Below are 23,254 nucleotides of genomic sequence, written 5' to 3' on the forward strand. Positions count from 1 at the left end.
CTGCCTGGTTTCACCATCATGTATCATTTGAGGAAATTAGAATGTGGTAGAGAACTGGGTCACAGCTAACCTAGGACATGGATGTTATAACAGCGCTATGGAGACAGCCCAGAACTGGAGACTAGGGTTTCCCTACTAGATTTTCACTGACTTGCCATGTGACCTTGGACGAGTCTCATGACACTTCTGAATCTCAGCTTCTTTTTTGGTAAAAAGCAAACCACATCCAGGATTGGTTTTAGCTCTGGGGCCTGGCATGCTGTCTTCAGTAAGACTGTGTCATCCCGTCCAGTCCCAGGGGGAAAGATAACTGCAACGGAGTCATTTCTGTCACGGAAGGTGGCAGTGGAGATGCTGGGGAGGGGCTATGGACCTGACCCAATGGTGTTCCTCCCATATCCAAAGTCACATGCTTCTGTATTAGGCTCCTGTTGGGGAGTAGGACTGAGAGGAGAAGAAGTGGGCAGCATGACCTGGCCTGTGGTCTGAGCAGAATTTGCCACCAGGACTAAGAAGATGAAAGGAGAGTATCTTTGCCCTTCTGCTTCTGACTTGCTCTTAGCTTGCACTAATTAGGCTTAGGCTTTCTAAGTTCTACTCCAGAAATGAAAGGAAGGTTGAAGGTTGAAAATCACTGAGCAGAGAGCGTTATGTGGTGATTAAGCTACAGTGGGTAGCAGCTGCACTGGCAATAAGCACGATGCAGCTGGTGGCAGTGCCACTGGGCTCCTGCCCTCTGTCCTCCTTCCATGTCATACATGACTCCTGCTGAATGAGAAAAGCAGAAGGGAAAGGATGCATCGATTCTGGGGTGGGTAAGAGTGTGTGTGCAGTGGTTTCTCCGCCCTCTGTAGTGTTTGGGTGATGTCCCATATCTGACTCTGACCTAGCAGCACCAACAAAACTGGTGAACAGCAGAACTTTGTAGTGAATTAGTATGCACAGGAAAAAAAATGTGGAATACCTGATCATGAAAAACTTCATGCAATTTCACAATATTGGGGTGTCCTTCACAGAGTTTCAGAGCTGTTATTTCTTTTTGAGTATTGGCTTCCAACCTGCAAGACGAAGCAGTTAGCTTCTATGTATCTCTTCAAGTTTTTCTGTCAGTATTGTCCCAACTTTAATTTTGTTTTTATTTATAGTGTATTCAGAACATAAGTGTCAAAAAATCAGAATGAGCATTCCATGAAAGTAATGAGTCATACTACCCACTAGAACAAGTATGCGTTATTCTCAAGAAAATGATTATTTCTGAGTTAGAAAAAAACTAACCATAGGAAGAAATGGGTACCCTACTTGCCCGACCATTTGGTAATAAGAATGTACAATCATGGAGGTAACAATTGGTTACCAGAACTAGCTGGCTCTCAAACCCATTGACTAGGATGAATACATAAGCGAGATTGCCAACAATGGCCATACCTTTTGCTGATTATTTTGACTGCAAATGCCTGGTTACTTTTTTTGTGTATGCACTTTCGACAAATTGAAAAACTTCCTTCTCCCAGTGGTTTGTCCTTCAGATCTAGGTCATAGTGTTGATAGAACGGAGAGTCCTGATAAGAAACCAACATCATTTAACTTAAGAAAATATTAGTAATACAGGGATAAATAAAACTGTAGAGTAACAGAACATTATTCATATTAATAAATATATATCGAATACATTTATAATCTTTGCAAATGCATCTTAGTTTAGCTCATTTCTATTTACTTCTATATCGCTTAAGATATATACTTTTCTATTGTTGTAAAAAGCCCCCCCAAATTGATGTTAATAATTCTCTAGGGCAAATATTGCTATTTCCATTTATTCATTTGTAAAATTGCATTTTAGTTGAATGGTAGTCTGCTAAACTTAATGCACTCGAGAAAGTCAATTAACATTGGTATTTAATCCCTAAATATGCCATTTAATTAGCCACATCTATGTACCTTCATCATCGCACTCCTAGCAACATTTGTTACCCCAGGACGTTCAACTCCCATGTGGAACTGAAGAGGGTCTATGACGGCTGCATTGCGCTTGAACAGAATGGAAGGAGCAACAAAGGAATAGCCCTAAAGAACAGGAAAGAGAAAGAACAAGGATTTGCAATTCTCCAGTTTCGCACAGACTAAATTGTAATAATTTTTTTCTTAAGAAAAAAGAATGAAAAACACTCAAATATTTGTTAAGATGAATCTAATTTTATTTTACTTGTAATCTAAAATGCAAGGTTATTTCAAATCAATACAGAAATGCTTTTCAGAAGGAGATAATGCCATCTTCTGGTAGAATTAAACCAATTCAAAATTAAAGACAGAAAAATACTTCCTCCTTATTCCACCCCCAACATCTGACTCATAGCTATAATTCTTTTGCATTCCTGATAAAAGTTCAGTTTTAAACACCAAACTTCTCAAAAAAGATAGAGTTAAAGTATTACACAGAGTGGCCCAAGTGCTTCTGTTTTAAAACTAGAAAAACAGCAAGTTTCATTGCAGATAGCTTCTCATGCAACAATTATTTGACTCTTATGTTACCTTAGACTAATTAAATTTAAAATTGAATTTAGAAAATGAATAAAATTAAATGGCAGAATGACAGGCTGAACCAAAAGTGGTATAAAGATGGATGATTAATCTATTCAAGCTAGAACACTCACTACTCCAACAACTATTTCTAAACGTCTACTATGTGTCCAGCCAACTGTTCGCCATTAGTGTCACTACTGGTCAGAGAGACGGTCTGGATGGCCAGATTAAACCATTCTAATCGTCTACTTATAGGAGTCAAAGAAGATGCCATTTAGTAGTCAGAATATTTTAAGTCTGAGAAAGATCCCTTTCTAAATATAAAGTCCTTTCTAAATCTTTTTTTTTTTTGGTGAGGAAGATTATCCCTGAGCTAACATCTGTGCCCATCTTCCTCCATTTTATATGTGGGATGCCTGCCACACAATAGCTTGATAAGCAGTGCATAGGTCAGTGCCCAGGATGCGAACCTGCAAACCCCAGGGCACCAAAGCAGGAGCGTGTGAACTTAACCACTATGCCACTGGGCCAGCCCCTGAAATCTTTTCTAAGAGTTGGAAAGCAGTTAAGATTATTCACTGAAGATAAAAATCAGATAACACTGCTTATGAATTAAAGGAGATTTTATATGAATAGAAGTAAAATAAAGTAGTATTATATTTTCTATAAAAGAACAGAAATAAAATTTCAGGTATAAATTAGCCCTGAGCTAACATCTGTGCCAATCTTCCTCCACTTTGTATGTGGGATACCTCCACAGCATGGCTGATGAGCAGAGTAGGTCCACGCCCAGGATCTGAACCTATGAAGCCAGGCCACTGAAGTGGAGCACATGGAACTTTAACCATGGGGCCAGCCCCTCAACACTTCTTGATACCAAAAATAAACACATAAACAATACCTGCTATTTAAAAAACCATAAGCTTCAGTTAATGATTTGCAATATCTCTGTATTTAATAATTTTAAAGAGATTACAGAATTGTTTTTAAGATGCCAAAAAATTTTCATAAAGAAAAATTAATCTTTTCTTTCAAAGCACAAATGGTGGGCCAGCCTGGTGGTGCAGCAGTTAAGTTCGCACGTTCTGCTTCTGCGGCCCAGGGATCACTGGGTTCGGATCCCAGGTGTGGACCTACAAGCAGCCTGGCAAGCCATGCTGTCTCAGGTGTCCCACATATAAAATAGAGGAGGATGGGCACAGATGTTAGTTCTGGGCCACTCTTCCACAACAAAAAGAGGAGGATTGGTGGCAGACATTAGCTCAGGGTTAACCTTCCTCAAAAAGAAAAAAAAAAAAAAAAAGGACAAATGGCCAACGTACAAGAGTGTACCCTTGGTGATTACCTGGAACAGCCTCTCGGAGCTCTGGGGCAGCGCTGCAGGAGAGTAGGTGGGATCCATTTCCGTGAACTCTTCTGCAAAGTTGCTCACATCTAATTCATCTCGGATGACCGGCTTGAATGGTGCAGGAACTTTTTTGGCAGCTAAATCATCCCAATTTATTTTCTAAAACAGAGAAAGAAAATTGGTACAAAGTAGAGATAAAGTCGAAATATATTTTCTAAGAACAACAAAGATAGATTTTAAATGATCAATAAGGAGAGAGGCACATATTTCAAACCAATGATTAAATATATATATATTCTTTCCAAGCATGAGCACATTTTCTGATTGCAGCTTACAGCTCCAGCCAGTGCTGTCTGAAAGATGAGACTGCCTTCCACCACCGTGGAGCCTCACCATGTACTCTAGGGGGCACCAGGACACCCTGGTTTACCCTTAGGGATAACAGAAAGATTACTTTTGTCATGAGCCTCCTGAGAAGGGTTTTAGGCCAAAACAAAACCAAAACCAAAACTAAACTAACCTGTAATAAAGGGCTTTAAAATGCTCTATGGATACGAATATTAACTCAAAAGGAATATTCGTATTTTAAGAGGCAATGTTAACTAGCTCTCCTCTTGTGCTTGCTTTTCCTTTGGGTCATCTGGACAGATCAGAATATAAACAAACTCACTACAACTTAGGCATTTTTTACATCTAGAAGTCTAAATGATACTACAATAGTATGAACTAAGGCACCCATTCTTTTCTCATTCAACGGTATTCAAGCATTTTAAACATTGCTTCTTCTCTCTCCCATGGGATAATCCAAGCCCCCTTCCCACCATGTCAGTCATTTAACTGTTTGATAAATTGCTGGGTTTTATGTTATTTAAATTCAACCCTCTTCTCTGTTTTCTTTATGCTCCTTCTGTCACTTAAAACAACCTCAGATAACACTTATTGAATTGAATCCTACAGATATCCTATGATATACTTCTTCAAATCATTGATAGTAAGACACACCATTATTTTATGTACCATTAAGAAAGAAAAAGCGTTACCACTTAGAATAGTAAGACGCTGTCCAATGTAAGATGCACACTGATTTCGGAGACAGTAAAATGGGAAACCTGCACTTCTGGGTTGATGACATTCAGTAAGTTTAATCCACTAACATAAAATGTTTTTATTATGCCCTCTTGTGGAAGCAATGGAGATAAAATCATAAAATTACAGATCTTCAAATTTCTCAGTTAGAATGGGTTTTAGAGATCATTTAGTTCATCTCCTTTATTTAATCTGGATGGAAATGGAAGCCCAGAAATAAGAATGAACCTTTTCGCTTAAACATTAGCTAGTGGTAGGGTCAGTCTCTTGACTTTCTAGTTAGTATTCTTTCCTCCTTGTGGCTGTGATGTCTTCCATTATAACTATATGATTTGGGCTTGGCTATTGTACATATATTAAAAGAAACTTCTGGAGTAAAGAGGTAATTTAAAGAAATATGTTGTTAGCAGAACGTTTAGTATGTAGAAAATTGAATGCTATTATGATCCTCTCCACCTCCACTCCACTTATGTCTTTACAAGTAGAATTCTGGTCTTTTCTCAAGTGTCCCTGTCACTTAAAAAGTCAACAGAATTAAATAATCTAAAATTACTATTCCAAGCTATAGAAAAGAGAAATTTCTCTAAAATGAAAGACATTATAATATTCACGAGTACAGGGAACAAGGGAGAAAAAGATTATAGGAAAATATGAGGGGGTATTTTGCTTGAATACTTTCTTGAAATTTATCTTATTGTTAATTTTTGAGCCAAACTTCTGAACAAGATATTTGAAATACTTTGTTCAAATATTAGCCTTTCCAAACCATATTAATCTATTAAATACACATGAGAAATTAGTTTTTTCCTAAATGTATTTTTCACTGTTACTAAACTTCTGTAAAATGTACAGTAATATTATTTAAAATGGTTATACTGAGAGATTGAAATAAATGTGCCCTTTTTTGAGCATAGAAGTATAGAAAGATCATTCTCAATCACTATTTGCTTTTCCATATTTAAGAAACAATAAGTAACAACATGAAAGCTTTCTCTACAGCAGAGTTTTTTCTTTGTTTTGGTATGCTATTTTAATTTGTCTTGGTGATAATAACGTAAAAGTTCAGTTTGCAGAATAAAAATAAAACTTAGATGGTCCCTTTAGACCATAAATATTTAGGTCACGCTTGTTGATATGATGAAAGAATTTAAAAGTCACAAGCTCAGAGTTTTAGAAATCAAGGTCATGGTATCCCAGGTTGACCATTTATACTGAAATAACCCAGCTGACTCGTCAACTGAACTTTTTTTCCCCAGTTATCTAACATTTTAGTATTTTTTGGACTAAATCAAGCAAACTAAGTTGACCAGATGTGTTCGTGCTCTGTGGAATGGTCTCATAGGCTTTTTCAGAGTAAGAAAAGCACTGTCGAAGTACAAAGAAGATAAATGAATTAATTATTCTCTCTATATTACAGCTATTTAACTGAGAAATGGGTACATTTTGAATTTTCTAAGATTTCTCCTGGGAAAAGAAGAAGAGATTAAATTACCCATCTGAAAGGTGTAACACAGTGACAGCAATACTTCATCAAGTGGAGAAGCAAAAAATGTAATACAAGTTAGTCTCCTCAGGCCACGCCTGAATCTCAAGATCATAAATGGAAACCAGTGCTCAGAGGCTCTAACCAATTAGTACGTAGAAAACTGAATGTTTTCATCATCCTCCCCACTCCCACCTCATTTAGGGAGAAAAAGACCATTTAGGTCTCTACAAGTAGAATTCTAATCCTTCCTAAAGGGTCCCTGTCATCTAAAAAAGAGTACATAAAATAAGCAATGTACATGAAAATAGGGAGGAAATGACCCCAAATGAAATCATGTTCACTCATTCACGAAGAACGCCAAGCACTCTGAAAACAGCAGGGCATATAAAACCATCTGTTCAACAAATTTCACCTGAAAAAAGAGATGTTCTTTGATTTCATCTGCATCGCGTGGACCACATCCCAATCTTTTCTTGGGATCTTTCATCAAAAGACGCTGAATTAGGTCCTTAGCTAAAGCACTCATTTCTTGGGGGTACGGAGGCTCGCTTTTTAATATTCTCCTGTAGACAGAGAAAACTTGCTGTTAAAACAACCAGAGGATGAGGTTAGAGTGACGGTATGCTTAGCAAAAACAGGTATAGTGCAACACACTTTGAAATGGAATTACATGCGAAAAACGAAGAAAAATATTTAAATTGTGATACCATGAGATCAAATTTCTGAAACTTAAATAAGCAGAAATGAAAAGTATTGGATCATTTTCAGTATAAGTCAGCACTAATGGGAAGCCACCATCCCAAATACTTAATTGGAAAGGAAAAAAAAAAAAAAAGGAAGGCTTGGGGCTAGATGAGACCTCTTATCAATGGACTAGACTCCATCATGAAAGATTTGACAACGGAAACAACTCTTAACAAATTCAGGGAAGTGAATTCAGCACTCAGATTTGAAAGGACAAAAGAAACCCCAACCGTTGCTACCTCCCTTCTTTCCCTGTGTGCCAGCGAACAGAAGGGGCCAGCGGGAACAAAGAGGGAAGGAGACCGAGATGGGAGAGTCAGAGCCACCCGCATATGGCTTAATTCCTGAGATCTGAAAATGGGCACCAGAGCTGGGGCTTTTCACAGGATGAAAGCATCAGCTTTGTCATCTGCTATGATAAACCCAGCAGGCAAGCCTGTAAGGCTAGTGGCACACAAAGATGGAGTAAAGTCCACTTATTATGGAAAGCAAAACATTAAGATAATCAAGCTTCTTGATGAAATGTTTGAATTTGTTCTAAGATCACAGAAGAAATCAATCCAATCCAAATGTACCTTTGTCCCCTTAAAAGCCAGATCAATAATTTACTAAAAAAGAAATAATGGAAGGGACTGACTGAAATTAAGAAGCTTAACAGAGTATATACGGAGATAAATAGTTACTTCTTTATTTGGATTTGCAAATAGATCCCCTTTTGTGCTTTAAAATATTAATAACTCTTATGGGACAAAAACATAATAAATTTATAAGAGACAGTATCGTGTGGTTAAGAACATGGACTCCGGAGCGGATGGAGTTCAAAGGCCAGCTCTGTCGCTTATTGGCTGTGTGACCTCAAGATAGTTTAACCTCTTTCTACCTTGGTTTCCTCAGTTGTAAAACAGGATAACAGCAGTACCTACCTAAAATGGGTATTATGATGCTTAAATGAGTTAAGTCACGATTTACAGTGCTGAGCAAAACATCTGGAAAGTAGCAGATGCTTGATAAATTTGAGCAACTAACGGACTCCCTCATTCCAAGGCAACCACAAAAACAGACAGAGACTGTAGCAAGTAGCCACTGAGAGTCAGTGAGACGAGAGGGAACTGTACTTTTTGACTAAAAATTCCAGCAGCGTCGGTCATTTCAAAGCTTATTCTACCTCTAGCACTCCATCCTGGGAACCTAAGAAAACATTGGTGGAACAAGTGAAAAAAATAAGTAGGAGCCTCTTTTCTTTTTGATTCTTAAGTATCCTCCCCTTGCTCGCTGTTCGACAGGGTTTTCAGCATAAGAGACAATCCTCTCCTGCGATCAGGCACGGGCACATCTGAGAGAGAAGCTGGGAGCCCTGTTTCTCAGGGAAAAATAAGTATAGCCTTTTCAATTTTCTCCACCTTTAATGTACTTTGTGCAGGTAAGAATTTTCTGTGTAAAAGGATCGGGCTATAGATACACTGTTGCTGACATTCCCTTTTGCTGAACCAACGTGCAGAAACAAGCACTTCAGCTGACATCACCTGAGGGTACTGACTATGTACCGTCCGCTACTTAAACCTTAGGCATCTGCCATTTCGTGGGAGTTGACACTGGACCAGGCACTGGAGAGGGAATGGTCAGTCATGTCGACCATTGGGCGTTCTCACAAAAGGAGAGGCATCGAGAGAACAGTGAGCACCTGAAAACAGGGGGGGCCCAATGAGATGCCAAGACTGGAAAGAGGAGAAGGGGACCCCACGCAGGACCCGAGGAGGTGGTCTAGGCACACAGACAGCAGGGTGGTGTGCACCCGAGGCGTGTGGCAAGGGCCACGTGCAGGGAACTAGAGTTTCAGATTCAGGTGAGGCAGGCATCAGATCGGGAAAAAAACAAGTAGAAATCTGAAGGAACTTCCGCTGAAAAGAGTGCTGATGAGGGAACACGGAGGACAACCAGTGACAGCCCCGAAGCCTTCCCTTTCCCGAGTGAAATTAATATGGCCAGACCAGCAGGAGTGGACCCTAACAGGTGAGGGTGAACACCCACCCAGCTGGGAGAAGTGGAAGCAGGAGTCACGCAGGAGACAACACGGAAGGAAGGCTACTCAGGCTCCCTGTTGTCTTGGTAAATGAAGCGGCACAGGGTTTCCTCAGTGCGTGGAGAGATTCTGAGGCCTAATCCTACTAGAAAATTGCAGAGCCAGCTAGAGGACCAGGAATCGGGGATGGTGTGGTGAGGAGAAAGGGCTCACGGCAGGCTTACACCTTGTCCCCACGGAAAGATGATCTCGGATTTACCTTCTTCTTATGTGGTTTCCTTGAAATGTACTGGGTCAGAGAAAGGTGAAATGTCAGCTGTGTCTGGTTATTGTGAAGTCACCCGAGAGGTGAACTCCGCCTGGCCTGAGAGGTGTGAGCAGGAAGGTAGGCCCTAAGGGTTTTCTCATGCAGGACTATTGAAAACACTTTCAGAAAACGTGTGCTCCTGTGTGTTCTCTCTCATCCCCAAGGATGTTCTTGTTGGGGCTTGGAAGTTGTGCTCACGGGAGTTATGAGAGACAGTTCCTGTGCTGAGCTTCCCGTGCTGGGGTGGTCCAGATCCACCCATTTGGTCCCATCACTACTGGTGGAGTGTGTCCTTTGTGGGCTGGGAAGCTAGGCCTAGGTGGTTGGAAGAAGCCCTGATGAAGATGCGTCTGACGTTGTCATGCCAATACACTGCTTCCTGACTGGTATCCTCCTAGAAAGCTACAGAAAACTGGCGCCAGATTCCAGCCTATTGTGCCCTGTGAGTACGAATGTCGATCTCAACCCAGAGCACTGCAGCTATGCAGAAGAGGCAGTGCAGGAGTGGGGATGCAGGCGGAGGATTCCTGTGCGATGCCTAGTTGCGACAGTACCAGAGCATTCTGCAGGGGCAGGGTCCTCTCTTCTACTGTGCTTGATTTCTGAATTGGCAATAACCCAGAGCTATTTCTTCTTGCTTCCAAATGAATCTTAAAGCCCTTTGTAAAATCAGAACAGGCTCTGAGTTGATGTAGCACCTTAAACGGTTCAGGTGCATGCTATCATTTAATCCATACAACAATCCTAGCAAAAGGCTGCCAATAATTATTACCCGTTTTACAGATGAGAAAGGATTCCTCTCAAAAAAGCAAGAAATATACTTATGAATTAAAATTTCCACCAGATAATTTAGAACACGGATAATTTTAATATTTATTGCAGGAATAAGCACATGACATAGCTAAGAAAATTTTGAAAAAGAAAATAACTGGGGAGGATTTGCCTAACTACATATTAAAACATATTACAAAACCAAAGTGCAAAAGTGAGGTGATGGTAAAATAAATTAACAGCCAAATCAAGTGAACAGAAGAGACAGCTTGAAAACTACACAGCATATACAAAAATTCCTATTCTTTCTAAAAAGGGACCAGCCACCACAGGAAAGGACGCATTGTTCGACAAATGTGTTGGAGAAACCAGCTGTCTGGAAAAGAAACAAACAAGGCAAGAGCCTTGCCTTATACCATAATCCCAAATAAACTCCAAAGGGATTGAGGAATGACATGTAAAAAGCAAAATGAAATAAAATTAAAGTCTATAATGTTACAAAAATGCATATTAAATTTCTTCCTATTCACGAATATTAAGTTTCTAAAACTCCTGTGGTAAGAGAAATTCACAGCCATTAGCTTAAGAATTTAGGGATTAAAGGGTAAGAGCAGCCAGATTAAAATTAAGCCTCTGATGGAGACAGGGATGGAGAGATGGGCAGATATATAAGAAGGAAGGATGGTGAAATAGTCACGGTAGAAGCTGAGTACGTGGGTGTCCAGTGTAACAGATTCTTGAAATTTTCATAATAAAATGTGGCGGAAAAAGTGAACCTAGGAAATTCTGCACATGTGTTTTGTATGTTCACTAAAATATAACAATAAAGAACTGCCCCAATAAGAAAGTATCAATGCCTTTAGTACCACAGTATTAGCAATAATGGGCAATGCTCACCTCGTCACCCTAAGGTCTTTGCTCAAGCGTCACCTTATCAGAGTAGCCTTCCTTAATCATTCTAACAAAAAGAGCTATTTCCCCCACATCCTTTATCCCTTTCTTTTATTTTTCTTTATTAATTTATGGACCATTGTATATTTCTTTATTATTTCTCTCTTCCAATGTAAGCTCCAAGGAAGTAGGGAATTCTCTTTTTTAAAACAGCAGTTTCGTTCACCGCTTTCTTCCTCGGGCCTAGAACACTGCTTAGCACAAAGCAAGTCCTCAATAAACGTTTACTGAATCAATACATCTCCAATTGTTTTCCATTTACTATACCTTGTTCACTGAGGATCTTTCTTCCTCAGTTTCAATAGATGCCTGCAGATAACTTTTTTGCTTTTTTGCAGATGGCATGCATTCTCATGGGTTGTTTATTTCTATTTGTCCTCCATTTAAAAGTTCACAATCTTTCCTATTTTGTGACTTAATGTTGTGGACTTCCTGGTTCCCACGTGGTCTCAGAATTACAGAATTACTTATATGCCCGCCTGAGTTAGTTTTCCATAAACTTCATTTACTCTTAATTTTTGTTCAACACCAGGGGAATAGTAAAGCAAATTATGGTGGATCTCCTCGATGGTATATTATACAGCCATTACAAAATCATGTTTATGAAGAGTCTGTAATTACAGAATGCTTATAAATTTAAACAAAAATTGAAAAATCTGAAATTATATTTCTAGCATGATCACAACATTATACAGGTGAAAAAGACTAACAGGAAATATTAGCAGTGTTTGTCTCTGGGTGTTGCTACTGTATTTTCCCCTTATGCACGTTTTAAACTATAATGAACATTACTTTTAGACCAGGAACAATTAAATGAACTTCCATTACAAGATCACGGACCCACTGAGAGCAGCTCACAGACTGGCAAGGAGGCAGGGAGTCTTTTTTTTCCCCTAAGATTGTCACCTGAGCTAACAACTGTTGCCAATCTTTTTTTTGCTTCTGCTTTATCTCCCCAAACCCCCCGTACATAGCCATATATCTTAGTTGCAGAACCTTCTAGTTGTGGCATGTGGGATGCTGCCTCAACGTGGCCTGACGAGCGGTGCCATGTCCGCACCCAGGATCCGAACGGGCAAAACCCTGGGCTGCTGCAGCGGAGTGCGCGAACTTAACCACTTGGCCACGGGGCAAGACTCCCCACAGGGAGTCTTGAATCCCCCTCTGTCTACAGGCCCCTGTGGGTATTTTCCCACTGTTTGAAAGGCAGTCTCTCCTACCCTCAGCGTATGCAAACCTCGTCTGTGCTCACAGCCCCAGTCTACACTGCCTTTCCATCATGAATGCTTCCCCGACACTCCCAGTCCTCGAGGGACAGTGGCCCTTTCTATTTCCACAGTATTTATATCAGGACTCAAACATTTGAGAAAACTCCCTGATATGGTGAATTGTCATCTATTTATTCCATATCTTCCCAAACAGTATTGAGTTTTCTCAGAACAAGAACTATGCCCTTATATTCCTCTTCCTCCTCAGGAGTTAAAAATTACTCAATGTAACTCCACAGATTAATGAAATCAATCCCCCTGTTGTGTGTGGGCCAGGACTTTCCAATCCTTTACCTGAAATAAGCATCTGCCTCACTAGAAAAGAAAACAGCACCATGGAACTGAGTGTTACCCATGAGAGCACGAAGCAACTTCCCAATCACTTTGCACTTGACCCCAGTCCTACTTCCCAGTAGCTCTGAGTCCTTGGGCAAGATGAGCTCAGCTCCCTTGTCTGTAAAACTGCATATGTTGCTCCTCACTTTTCAGGGTTGTAAGGATTTGAGGATATGATGTGGGGTGACTTCTCGGCAAGAGGCTGGCACACAGTGGGTCCCTAGTAAACGGTGTCCACCCTGAGGCTACTTCATAGGAGTGTGCTTTCTCTGAGCCACGAGATTGGCTGCCCAGAGGGGACACTCCCATGCCATCACCTCCCTCTGGGTGTTACCAACATCTTCCTTGATACACCTAACCGGTGTTTCCCCAAGCCACACCAGTTGGGTCATTAAGAACAATAAAATGAGATTCTTTACCTGCTTTTGCAGAACCTGTGACTCCACTCAAAGTCTCATCCAGTAATTCCTGGGAGTCCCCAGGTATGTCCTATGTGAGCTTTGAACACTCTTCCTCAGATAAAGCATCTCATTTCCCTCTTCTGCCTAGTTCCCCGACTCCTTCCTGTCAGCCTGGGAAGCCACCTGAGGGGCTATCACCCCTGCCTTGTCTTCTGGTGCAGAAGGGAGGAAATCTCTGCTTCTTAAGAGGTTAGGGGAACGAAATATGGATGCAGGATCTTGTAAAGATTTTGGTTAAAAGAGCTTTCTTTTCTTTTCAACTTATAGCATCTTCTCCCTAAAAGTGATAGATCCGACCCAGAATTGCCCTTCCTCTCTCAATGGCTAAGGCCTTTCCAAGCAGAGATGGTCTGCCTGGGCTGCTCTTCCTCAGACTCTTGTACACTTAGATTCCTCGTGGGTCTACTATACTGGTTTATCAGGGATGCCTGAACATGTCTTAATCTCAGGGTGAGCACAGTTTAGGCTGAAGCTGGGATTCCATTACACTCACTATGGCTTTTATTGGGAGATCTCTTCCCAGTCTCTCTTCCTTTCTAGACTCTTCTGTGGCCCAATGCTCTTGAAGCTTTTACTTCTCCACCCACTCTATTATCTCTGTTGAAGAACATTTCCCTAATAGGGGCAAGATGATAGGGATGGGAGAGAGTAGAGAATCCATACCTTGGGGGCTCCTTGGGACCAAGTGGTTACATGTGACAAAAAACTAAGGCAGTATTTGAAGTCAAGAGCAGAGTGGATTGCAAGGAATTTCAAAGAGATTCGTAAATGGAAAAGAGCCAGAGGCAGAGAGCAAGAGCCAGAGTACAGCCAGGACCGTGATCCAAAAGGATGAGGCTCTCCTGGGGAGGCCACGGAGAAGCACAAGCACACAAGTAACAGCAGGTTACTCCAGACACCAAAATAAACAGCAGAATCATGGACATAAAAGGCCACCTTCTTCCCTCCACGGTCTTTCATGGTAGGTATGATGCTGACTTTGAGACTTCAGGTGGATGGGAATAGTGAAGAACTGGCTAGGGGGTAATCAGAGGTGGTAGTAAGTGCCTACAGAGGGGCCTCACTCGGAAACAACAGAAGGCCAGGTCTCAGGTGGGAGCATGAGACTAAGGGGAGAACAGGAAATGGTAACCATTCTGATGGCGTCTCTGAAGGATCCTCTACATGGTTGGAAGGATTATCCCTGTGTTTTATTCAGGGATCTAAACTCTATACCCACTAGGGAGTGCTTCAGAGGGCAAATTAATAACACAATATGATTCAGCTGTACTCCCACATGTTATGCAAGTGAGGCAGGAGTAAACAGATATAAAGGATGATGAAAGGAAATCAGATAGAAAGCTGAGGAACTGAGTACAAGGGAAGAGTCATTTCACCTTGCTCCTCTCCTTGGTGCGCCCCTCCCACCACTGGACTCTAGTCAGAAGCTGCTGCACTTGAGTCATACAGAAGAATGTGTAGATGAATAGTTATTGTGGCAAACATTAACAGATTTTGGGGTAACTGGTCAAAACCCCAGTGGAAACATAAATGCTGCTATTGGGTATAAATATATCCAAAATGAAGAAGAAAAGAAAAAAATGAGGGGCCAGCCCTGTGGACGGGTGGTTAAGTTCGTGTGCTCCGCTCCAGCAGCCCAGGGTCTCACTGGTTTGGATCCTGGGCGTGGACATGGCACCGCTTGCCAGGCCATGCTGAGGCGGTGTCCCATATGCCACAACTAGAAGGACCCACAAAGAAAATATATAACTATGTACTGGGAGGCTTTGGGAGAAAAAGCAGAAAAAAAAAAAGAGAAGATTGGCAACAGTTGTTACCTCGGGTGTCAATCTTTAAAAAAAAAAAAAGAAAAACATGAACAGCATATTGGGAATCAAGAAGGCTTTATAAAGTATGCTGATAATGGATTTTGTCATAAAGATATAAGAAGGATAAGCAGAAAAAATAAATATAATTTCTTCTTAAAACAGGGTAAGAAACGATACTTGTAACTCTTTCATACATATATCTAAAAGCAAGACATCTATAAAAAGAAAATTTTAGAAAATACAAATGAGCACACAACCAGAGGCACTCACAACTAGAACATACAACTATGTCCGGGGGGTGGGGGGGGGTGGGGCGGGCTTTGGGGAGAAGAAGAAGGGGAGAGAAAAAAAAGAAGATTGGCAACAGATGTTAGCTCAGGCACCAATCTTTAAAACAACAACAAATACAAGTGAGCTAATTCAAGGTGTTATAGACTAATCAATATGGATAAAATACAAAGTACAACAGAATTACTGTCTTGATTTTTTTCAGAAGACCACAGCTTGTCACACAAAATCAATGTATTAAAATAATTATGTAAAGACCAACATTCCTTGGGAGAACAAATAATAAACGAATTACCTAAACCAAGGGTTGACAAACTTCTTTGTAAGGGAACCATACTAGGCCGACTTCTAAGTGCTCCCCAGTGATCACTGTCTCCTTGTATTCATGGCCTTCTGTAATCCCCTCCCCTTAAGTGTGGGCTGGACCTAGTGACTTTCTTCTAATGACTAGTATTCAGTAAAGATGACAAGATGCCACTTTCATGATTTGGTGACAAAACCTTCCACCCTCCTAGCAGATTCTATTGCCTTCCCAGCTTGCATGCTTTGACGAAACAAGCTGCCATGTTAGGCCCACATGACAAGGAACTGAAGGTGGTCTTCAGCCAACTGCCAGCAAGGAACCGAGGCTCCCAGTCCAACAACCCGGAGGAACTGAACCCTGCCAACAACTGAATGTGCTTAGCAGCAGATCCTTTCCCAGTTGAGCCCTGAGATAACTACAGCCCAGCCAACGCTTTGATTGGAGCCTGTGAGTGACCCTGAAGTAGAGAACTTAGCTAAGCTGTGCCCACATTCCTGATCCACAGAAACTCTCAGATGATAAACGTATGCTGTTTTATGCCACTAAATTTTGAGGTCATTTGTTACTTAGCAATGGAGAAAGGATAACTAACACAAGGCCAGACAATAAGTGCTTTAGGCCCTGTAAGCTGTATGGTCTCTGGGGCCATTATTCAACTACTGCGGTAACACAAATGCAGCCAGAGACGATATGCAAATGAACGAGCATGGCTGTGTTCTAATAAAACTTTACTCATGGACACTGAAATTTGAATTTCATATAATTTTCACATCACAAAATATTGTTCATCTTTTGAGTTTTTTCAACCATTTAAGAATGTAAAAACCATTCTCAGCTCACACACCAAACAAAAACAGGCAGCAGAATGGACCTGGCTTGCAGGCTACAGTTTGCCCTGACCTAAACAGTACAGCTACAGCTGTTTAATATCATTATTTTGATAACACTTAGACCTGAATTTATATAACACTATGCTTATAATAGTACAATAAAACACATTAATAAAGCAAATTTTACTGATGGATAACGAAATACCAAATAAACATCTCTTGGCAAACATTTTCTACATTTCAAAGGCAGAGAATGGAAGACAAAAAACCAACCGTGTCAGAGATGAGGGAAGAGCTGCACTCAGAACCTCAATACCCTCCAAAGTTTTCTTGTGTCCCTTGGTCATCTCTCCTGCCTTCCACCCCAATCAATTCCCACACTTGAGCCAGTTTACATACCCCGGACCTCTTGAATAAAGAGGAGGGTGGGTTGTCTTGAGAAGGGACCCTGAAAACGTATACTGTTAATCTTTCTCCTAGCATTCCCCAAAGGGACCTATGGCTTTTCACCAGAGTAACTGTACACTGGGAAAAAGGAAATAATCAGATCTTTCAGGGACTACTGGATACTGGTTCTGAACCGACACTATTTCTGAGTGACCCAAAACATCAATGTGGCCCACCAGTCGGAGTAGGCCTTACGGAGGTCAGGTGATCAACGGAGTTTTAGCTTAGGTCTTTCTCACAGTGTGTTCAGTGGGTTCTTGAACCCATCTTGTGGTTATTTCCACAGTTCCCGAAGGCATAATTGGAACAGATATACTCAGCAGCTGGCAGAATCTCCACATTGGTTCCCTGACCTATGGAATGAGGGCAATTATGGTGGGAAAGGTCAAGTGGAAGCCATTAGAACCGCCTCTAGCTAGGAAAATACTAAACCAAAAGCAATACTGCATTCCTAGGGGATTGCTGAAATTACTGCCACTGTCAAGGACTTGAAAGATGTAGGAGTGGTGATTCCTACCACATCCCCATTCAATACTCGCCTGTTTGGCCTGTGAAGAAAGTTGGATGTTGGTGAATGACAGTGGATTATCCTAAGTTTAACCAGGTGGTGACTCCAATTGCAGCTGCTGTACCAGATGTGGTTTGATTGCTTGAACAACTTAACATGTCCCCGGTATCTGGTATGCAGCTATTGATCTAACATGTACCTTTTTCTCCATCCCTGTCCTTAAGGCCTGCCAAAAGGAGTTGCTTTCAGCTGGGAAGGACAACAATGTACCTTCATTGTCCTGCTTCAGGGGTGTATCACCTCTCTAGCCCTGTGTCATAATTTAGTTCACAAGGCTCCTGATAACCTTTCCTTTACATAAGATATCACACTGGTCCATTACATTGACAAGCTTATGCTGATTGGACCTAGTGAGTAAGAAGCAGCAACTACTCTAGACTTATTGGTAAGACATTTGTGTGTCAGAGGATGGAAAAGAAATCTGACTGAAATTCAGGGGCCTTCTACCTTAGTGATTTGTAGGGGTCCAGGGGGATGGGGCAAGTCAAGATATCCCTTCTAAGGTGAAGGATAAGTCGTTGCATCTGATCCCTCCTACAACCAAAAGAGAGGCACAATGTCTTGTGGGCTTCTTTGGATTTTGGAGGCAACATATTCCTCATCGGGTGTGTTACTCTGGCCCATTTACCAAGTGACCTGAAAAGCTGTCGTCGAGTCAGGCCCAGAACAAAAGAAGGCTCTGCAACAGGTTCAGGCTGCTGTTCAAGCTGCTCTGCCACTTGGGCCATATGATCCAGCAGATTCAATGGTGCTTGAAGTGTCAGTGGCAGATAGAGATGCTGTCTGGAGCCTTTGGCAGGTCCCTATAGGTGAAACGTAGCACAGATTCTTAGGATTTTGGAGCAAAACTCTGCCATCTTTTGTGGATAACTACTCCCCTTTTGAGAAACTTTTTTTTTTTTTTAAGATTGGCACCTGAGCTAACAACTGTTGCCAATGTTTTTTGTTTTTCTCCTTCTTCTTCTTCCCAAAGTGCCCCAGTACATAGTTGTATATTCTAGTTGCAGGTCCTTCTGGTTGTGCTGTGTGGGATGCCACCTCCGCATGGCCTGATGAGTGGTGCCATGTCCACACCCAGGATCTGAACCAGTGAAACCCTGGGCCACCGAAGCAGAGCACACTAACCTAACCACTGGACAATGGGGTCAGCCCCAAGAAACAACTCTTAGTCTGCTCCCGGGCCTTAGTAGAGACTGAACACTTAACTGTGGGCCCTCAAGTTACACGTGACCTGAGATGTGCATTATAAACTGGGTGTTATCTGAACCATCAAGCCATAAAGTTGGGAGTACACAGCAACTGGAAGTGGTACACACAAGATCGGGCCTGAGCAGGCCCTGAAGGCACAAGTAAGTTACATGAAGAAGTGGTCCAAATGCCCACGGTCCCCACTCCTACTCCCCCACCTTCTCTCTGACAGCCTGCATCTTTGGCCTCATGGAGAGTTCTCTACAATAGTTGACAGAGGAAGAGAAGACTCAGGCCTGGTTTACAGATGGTGCTGCGTGATGTGCAGATGCCACCTGTAAGTGGACAGCTGCAGCACTACAGCTCCTTTCTGGGACATTCCTGAAGGACAGTGGTTAAGGGAAATCTTCCCAGCGGGCAGAACCTTGAGCAGTGTGCCTGGTTATTCATTCTATTGGGAGGGAGAAATGGCCACATGTGTGATTTTATATAGATTAATGGGCTCTGTCCAACGGTTTGGCTGGATGCACTTGGAAGGAACATGATTAGAAAATTGGTGACAAGGAAGTCTGGTTGACAAAGATATCTGGGGAAGAGGTATGTAGATAGACCTCTCTGAATGGGCAAAAAAATGTGAAGATATTTGTGTCCCACAGGAAGGCTCACCAAAAGGTGATCTCGGCAGAGGACGATTTTAATAATCAAGTGGATAGGATGATCTGTTCTCTGGATCCCAGACAGCCTCCTTCTCCAGTCAACCCTCTCATTACCCAGTCGGCTCATGAACAAAGCAGTCATGGTGGCCAGGATTGAGGTTGCATATGGGCCCAGAAACATGGACTGCCACTCACCAAAATTGACCTGGCTATGGCTACCACTGAGTGCACAATCTGCCAGCAGCAGATACCAATTTAGTGCTGAAAATAGCACCAATCCCCAGGGTGATCAGTCTGCTACCTAGTGGCAGGTTGATTACACTGGACTATTTCCATTATGAAAGGGGCAGAGTTTCACTCTAACTAGAATAGACACTTACTATAGATATGGATTTGTCTTCCCTGCATACAATGCTTCTGCCAAAACTACCATCCATGGACCTACAAAATGCTTTATGCACCGTCATGGTATTTCACACAGCATCGCTTCTGATTGGGGAACTCACTTCACAGCAAAAGAAGTGCAGCCATGGGCCCGTGCTCACGGACTTAGCTGGTCTTACCACATTCTCCACCATCCAGAAGTAGCTGCCTTCTTCAGGTGGAAGTGCCTTTTGAATACTCAATTACATTGTGAGGTAGGCAGCCGTACCTTGCAGGGCTCAGGCAAGGTTCTCCAGAAGGCTCTAGTCTCTGAACCAACATCCAGTATATTGGTGCTGTTTCTCCCACAGTCCGAATTCACGGGTCCAGAAATCAAGGGGTAGAAATGGGAGTAGCACCACTCACTATTACCTCTAGTGACCCACTAGCAAAGTGTTTACTTCCTGTTTCCATGACTTTATGCTCCGCTGCCCTAGAGGTCTTAGCTCTGGGGGAGAAATGCTTCCACCAAGAGATACAACAATGATTCCATTGAACTGGAAGTTAAGACTGCCACCCAGCATCTTTAGGTTCCTCATGCCTCCGAATCAACAGGCAAAAAGGGGAGTTATGGTGCTGACTAGGTGAATGATCATTACTACCAAGAGGAAACTGGACTGCTACCCTACAATGGAAGTAAGGAAGAGTATGTCTAGAATAGAGGAGATCCCTGAGGGTATCTATTAGCATTACCATGTCTTGTGATTAAGGTCAATTGAAAACTACAACAACTCAGTCTAGGCAGGAGTGAGGGTTTGGGTAGCCTCAAAAGGTAAAGAGCCATGACCAGCTGAGGTACTTGCTGAAGGCAAAGGGAATACAGAGAGGGTAGTAGAAGGTAGTTATAAATACCAATGATGATCCCGTAACCACTTACAGAAATGAGGACTGTAATGGCCATAAGTACTTCCTTCTTATTTTGCCATGAATACATTTGTGTGTGTATAAACAAATAAATGTTTTAAATACATATCTATGTCTGTGTTTTCTTTTCCTCCCTTATTTCCTTATCATCTAAAATAAGACGTGCTGACTTTCCATCATGGTATTTCAGTACTGTTAATTTTATACCATGGTATTTAAGTTACGGGACATAAAGGAGACTCAGGGAGTTTACATCCTCTTCTGTGGAAGGGGTTTGTGGGTTTTCTGTTGTAGGCAGGGCAGCTGTATCATGTTAGGTGGAATTATGACCTTATTATTGTCTTTATTTGGAGATTAAGTATGGTTTAAGAAAATGTGTATGGCTGCCAAGTTGACAAGGGGTGGACTTGTCATGGTTAATTTTAAGTGTCACTCAACTGGCCCAGGGTTGCTCTGATTAAACATTATTTCTGGGTGTGTTTCTGAGGATGTTTCCAGATGAGACTAGCATTTGAATCCCTTCCCCACTGTGGGTAGGCACCACCCAAACCCTTGAGGGCCTGAATAGAAAAGAAAAGCACAGGAAGGGAGGACTTGGTCCCTTCCTGCCTGCTTAACCCGGGACATGGGTCTTCTGCTCTTGGACTGGCAATTACACCACTGGCTCCTCTCCTTTTCAGGCCTTCAGATTCAGACTGGAATTTACCACTGTCTTTCCTGGATCTCCAGCTTGCAGATGGCAGATCATGGGATTTCTCAGCCGCCACAATTGAGTGAGCAAATTCCTTATAATAAATCTCCTTATCTATGTGTGTGTATATGTATATATACGTATTCTATTAGTTCTGTTTCTCTGGAGAACCCTGACTAATACAGTCAGTTTCTTTATTTTTAGCCATTCCAGTGAGTATATAGTGGTATCTCATTGTGTTTAATTTGCAATTCTCTAAAGACTAATGAGGTTGGTCATCTTTTCATGTGCTTTTATCTGCCAGCCATAGATCTTCTTTGGTGAACTGTCTGTTCAAATCTTTTGCCCATTTTTAAAAATGGAGGTTGTTTTTCCTTGAGTTTTGGGAGTCCTTTATGTATTCTGGATACAATCCTTTATCAATTATGATTTGTAATTTTATCACAGTCTGTGGCTTGTCTTTCCATTCCTCTTAACAGCTTCTTGAGAAGAGCACAAGTATCTAATTTTGATGAAATCCAATTTATCAATGTTTCCTTTTATGGATTGTACTTTTTGTGTTGTCTCTAAGAAATCTTTGTCTAATTCAAGGTCACAAAGACTTTTCCTTTATGTTTTCTTCCACGAATTTTATAGTTTTAGGTTTTACATTTAGGTCTATGATCCATTTTTAGTTAATTTTTCTGTATGATGAAAAGTATTGATCAAAGTTCATTTATTTTCCCATATGATAGCCAATGGTTCCAGCATCATTCGTTGAAAAGGTTATCTTTTCTCCACCAAACTGACTTTGCACCTTTGTAAAAAATATCAGTTGCCTACATCTGTGTGGTTCTATTTCTTCACTTTCTGTTCAAGTTCACTGATGATTTGTCTGTCTTGACACAAACACCGCAGTGTTTTAAGTATTATAGCTTATAAGTCTTGAAATCAACTTTGGCCTACCTTTTCAAAGGTGATTTGGCTATTCTAGATCCTCTGCATTTCTACATGAATTTTAGACCCAGGTTGTCAGTTTCTACAAAAAAAAAAGCCTGCTGGGATTGTGATTATGCTGAATCGATAGATCAGTTTGGAGAGAGAACAACTATATTGAGTGGTTCCCTCACACACGCGTGCTTATCAATACTTAACTGAACACTTGAGAGGTACCTTCTGCACATCTCTGGACTTCTCTCTCTCTGCAGCTTTCTCCTCTCTGACATGCTGCCCTGCAAACTCTAGCTGCCTTGGTCTTCCTGGACTTTCAGTTCCATCTCCTCAGCTCTGCCTGCTTTCCCCTCCCTGCAGCTGCAGCCTGAACACTCTCAAGGCAGTAAGCTGGGCAATCACAGGGCTCACCTCGTTTATATTCCGTCTCTCAGTGTTCACTGTCCTTCATTGCTAGATGCTCAATGTCTTCAATACTGTTGTTTCATATATTTTGCCCTTTTTAAAAATTGTTTCAGGCAGGAAAGTAAATCCAGTCCCTGTTATTCCATCTTGGTAAGAAGTGGAAGTCTCAATTTTTAATTTTTAAGGTCATATCTGTTCTCAAAGTTATAAAATTCAAGTAAAAACAGGAAAAAACATAACTAGTAATTAGTATAAAGTTTTATCACTGTTCATTTATTTGTTCATTAACTCATTTCATTCCAAAAATATTTCTTGAATTCTGCGTAGTAAGCACGGTGCTGGCATCTGAGCACACAGTGCTGAGGATCAAAGCCAGACGTGCCCCTTGCTCTCACGGAGCTTACAATCTAGCGGGACAGACAGACATTCATCAACTAAGGATCAACAAAAATGTAATACTGCAATTGCGATAACTGCCACGAAGGAAAGGAATACAATAATGCCGTGATAGCCTGTAAGAGGGCGAGTTTATGGTAAATACGGATCAGTGAAAA

The 23,254-nt window shown here is 41.5% G+C and overlaps 1 protein-coding gene across 6 annotated transcripts in view; it reads right to left on the reverse strand.

Annotated features, from left to right (window-relative positions):
* The window catches only part of RPS6KA5 (ribosomal protein S6 kinase A5), a 192,185-nt gene that overhangs the window by 47,091 nt on the left and 121,840 nt on the right, over positions 1-23,254 (reverse strand). For 5 of the 6 annotated variants that reach the window (XM_070514200.1, XM_070514199.1, XM_044774212.2 and 2 more), the window contains 5 exons: positions 6,853-7,003; positions 3,866-4,027; positions 1,939-2,064; positions 1,426-1,559; positions 965-1,058 (listed from right to left, as the gene is read on the reverse strand). In XM_070514200.1, coding sequence (XP_070370301.1) covers positions 965-1,058; positions 1,426-1,559; positions 1,939-2,064; positions 3,866-4,027; positions 6,853-7,003 — 667 coding nt within the window. Of the gene's footprint in view, positions 1-964; positions 1,059-1,425; positions 1,560-1,938; positions 2,065-3,865; positions 4,028-6,852; positions 7,004-22,706; positions 22,830-23,254 lie in introns of those variants that run through there. The other variant, XM_070514203.1, reaches the window with a different exon arrangement.

The sequence above is a fragment of the Equus asinus genome, chromosome 7, assembly GCF_041296235.1.
Source record: "Equus asinus isolate D_3611 breed Donkey chromosome 7, EquAss-T2T_v2, whole genome shotgun sequence".
Taxonomy (NCBI): domain Eukaryota; kingdom Metazoa; phylum Chordata; class Mammalia; order Perissodactyla; family Equidae; genus Equus; species Equus asinus.